We start from the raw sequence: 2,002 nt of genomic DNA, 5'->3' as shown, positions 1-2,002 counted from the left end.
CCACAAATTAATATTAAAACAATAAACAGTGTAACATACAATGTTAAAATATTGAGACCTAATTCCAACCAAACACACCTGTAATCCTATCAATTCTAGTTTGTTCTATATCAGTGTTTCCCTAAGTGGGGGTTCCATGGGGTCCCCAGCAAAAGGGAGAATCATTATTGTCAGTATAATTCCATCCATAAGTAACACAAAAACAAATGTATGACTATCTAGAGCATGGATTTCATATACTTTCTATAATAAAACATCCAAAAGGAAATAACCTGTCAGGTGGGCGGCCCTGGAACGAAATCTTTTCAAATGGGGGTATTTGGCCCAATTTGTGTCAGTTTAGGGGTCCTTTAAGCAAAATAAATCGGGAACCACTATTCTAGGTTATGATATCAAAGGCACAATATTTATTGACGGTTAAATCTGCGTGAAAAAGCAGCATATAGTATATTTTATAACATGTGCTTTTACATTTATTTGTGAGAAATAGACAAAAGAATATTCTAATGACATTGTAGAAACACACAATGTGAGTTTCAAACATATAATTTAACCTGTGAGTTGAACCATGCATATACAACTTGTGCAATGTTAATATCAATGTTGTAGTTTCATTGATTCCCTTAAATTTTTTTTATAGCAAACAAAATCGATGGACAGATACATTAAACATTTTCAGAAGCATATGTTGTGACTTAGAGCTTCATCATTGTCGATTGTGCTATGCTGAGTCTTTCACATCAGGACCCTTCTTCAAAAATCTAAAAATAACTATTTTGATTTGAGGCAGACTCAGGCCGTAAACTAGAGGGTTATTAATGGGGGGGATCATCAAATACTCTAAAGATAAAACAACTGTGATGATCGGATTCATTTTATCAGCCTCAAATCGAGTCAATGACAGCTCACAGAAGATGGATAAAGAATAGGTCATAAATGTTATGATGTGAGGCAGGCAGGTCTGTAACGCCTTTCCTCTGAATTCAGACGAGCTTCTCCTGCAAACAATCAGAATACGTAGATAGGTGTACAGGACAAAGAACAGGGGGATGAAGACGGTTGTTATCGTGACAAACTGACCTGCTATGTTGTTCAGAGTTGTGTCCACACAGGAGAGCTGAACCACAGGCCAGTTGGAACAGAAAAGCCTGTTCAGTTTATTGCCACACAACGGTAATCTAACAGTAAGATACAACATGAAACCCATAGCAAATGCAGGGTAGAGCACGGCAAAAATCACAAGATGTGTTACCATCTTAAATGTCATTTTACTGTGATAGTGTAAAGGCTGGCAAATAGCAACAAATCTATCGTAGGCCATGATGCTCAGAATAGTCACCTCACATGATGCATAGGTGTAAATAACATACATCTGAATGAAACATAATGGACGTGAGATCAAATGAGTGTCAGACAGAATGTCAGTCAGAAACCTGGGGAAGAAGCCGGCTGAGCCGTACAGAGAGTTAAAAGACAGACAGCAGATAAAAATATACATGGGCTGATGCAGAGACTTCTCCAGACAGACTGTCAGAATAATGACAATGTTAGCAGAGACAACAGTCATGTAGAGTAACAGACACAGACTGAAGAACAGATATATGAGGGGCCCAAAGTCTGCAAACAGAGTGAACTGAAAATACAAAGGATTCAGGCTGTTGTTGCTCTTCATGTCTGACCAACAGCAGAGCTGGAAGAAGAGAAGTGAAAACAGATTGAGGTACAGTAAATGAGATTAAAATGTGGGCATCAAAATGTCCTATTTTAACAGTAGACAACACTTACAATAAACCTGCATTCATGTAAGTTGCATAAACTGCACATTTCTAACAATTGTGCCTGATAATATTCTGCATAAGTAACACATTTCAGATAGTTCAGAAAGACATGTTCAAAAAATAGATATGGAAGGAAAAAGGTCAGTGTCACATGAACTAAATGCACAAGCAACCTCACATTTTTCATTGAACAATATTACAGTTGAATGAATGAAAAAGAGATG

The 2,002-nt window shown here is 37.2% G+C and overlaps 1 protein-coding gene across 1 annotated transcript; it reads right to left on the bottom strand.

Annotated features, from left to right (window-relative positions):
* Positions 1–721: 721 nt before the first annotated feature.
* Positions 722–1,672, bottom strand: LOC116046690 (olfactory receptor 6N1-like). Its single transcript, XM_031295088.1, has one exon. The coding sequence runs from the start codon at positions 1,670–1,672 to the stop codon at positions 722–724; it is 951 nt and encodes a 316-aa protein (XP_031150948.1).
* Between the last annotated feature and the right edge of the window lie 330 nt (positions 1,673–2,002).

The sequence above is a fragment of the Sander lucioperca genome, chromosome 8 (assembly GCF_008315115.2).
Source record: "Sander lucioperca isolate FBNREF2018 chromosome 8, SLUC_FBN_1.2, whole genome shotgun sequence".
Taxonomy (NCBI): domain Eukaryota; kingdom Metazoa; phylum Chordata; class Actinopteri; order Perciformes; family Percidae; genus Sander; species Sander lucioperca.
Note: the sequence above shows the minus strand (reverse complement) of the source record. Positions and strands in the feature narration are given on the sequence as shown.

Bases quoted from the DNA above. Each gene is read 5' to 3' on its own strand.
- LOC116046690 (XM_031295088.1), bottom strand. From the start codon at position 1,672: ATGAAGAGCAACAACAGCCTGAATCCTTTGTATTTTCAGTTCACTCTG.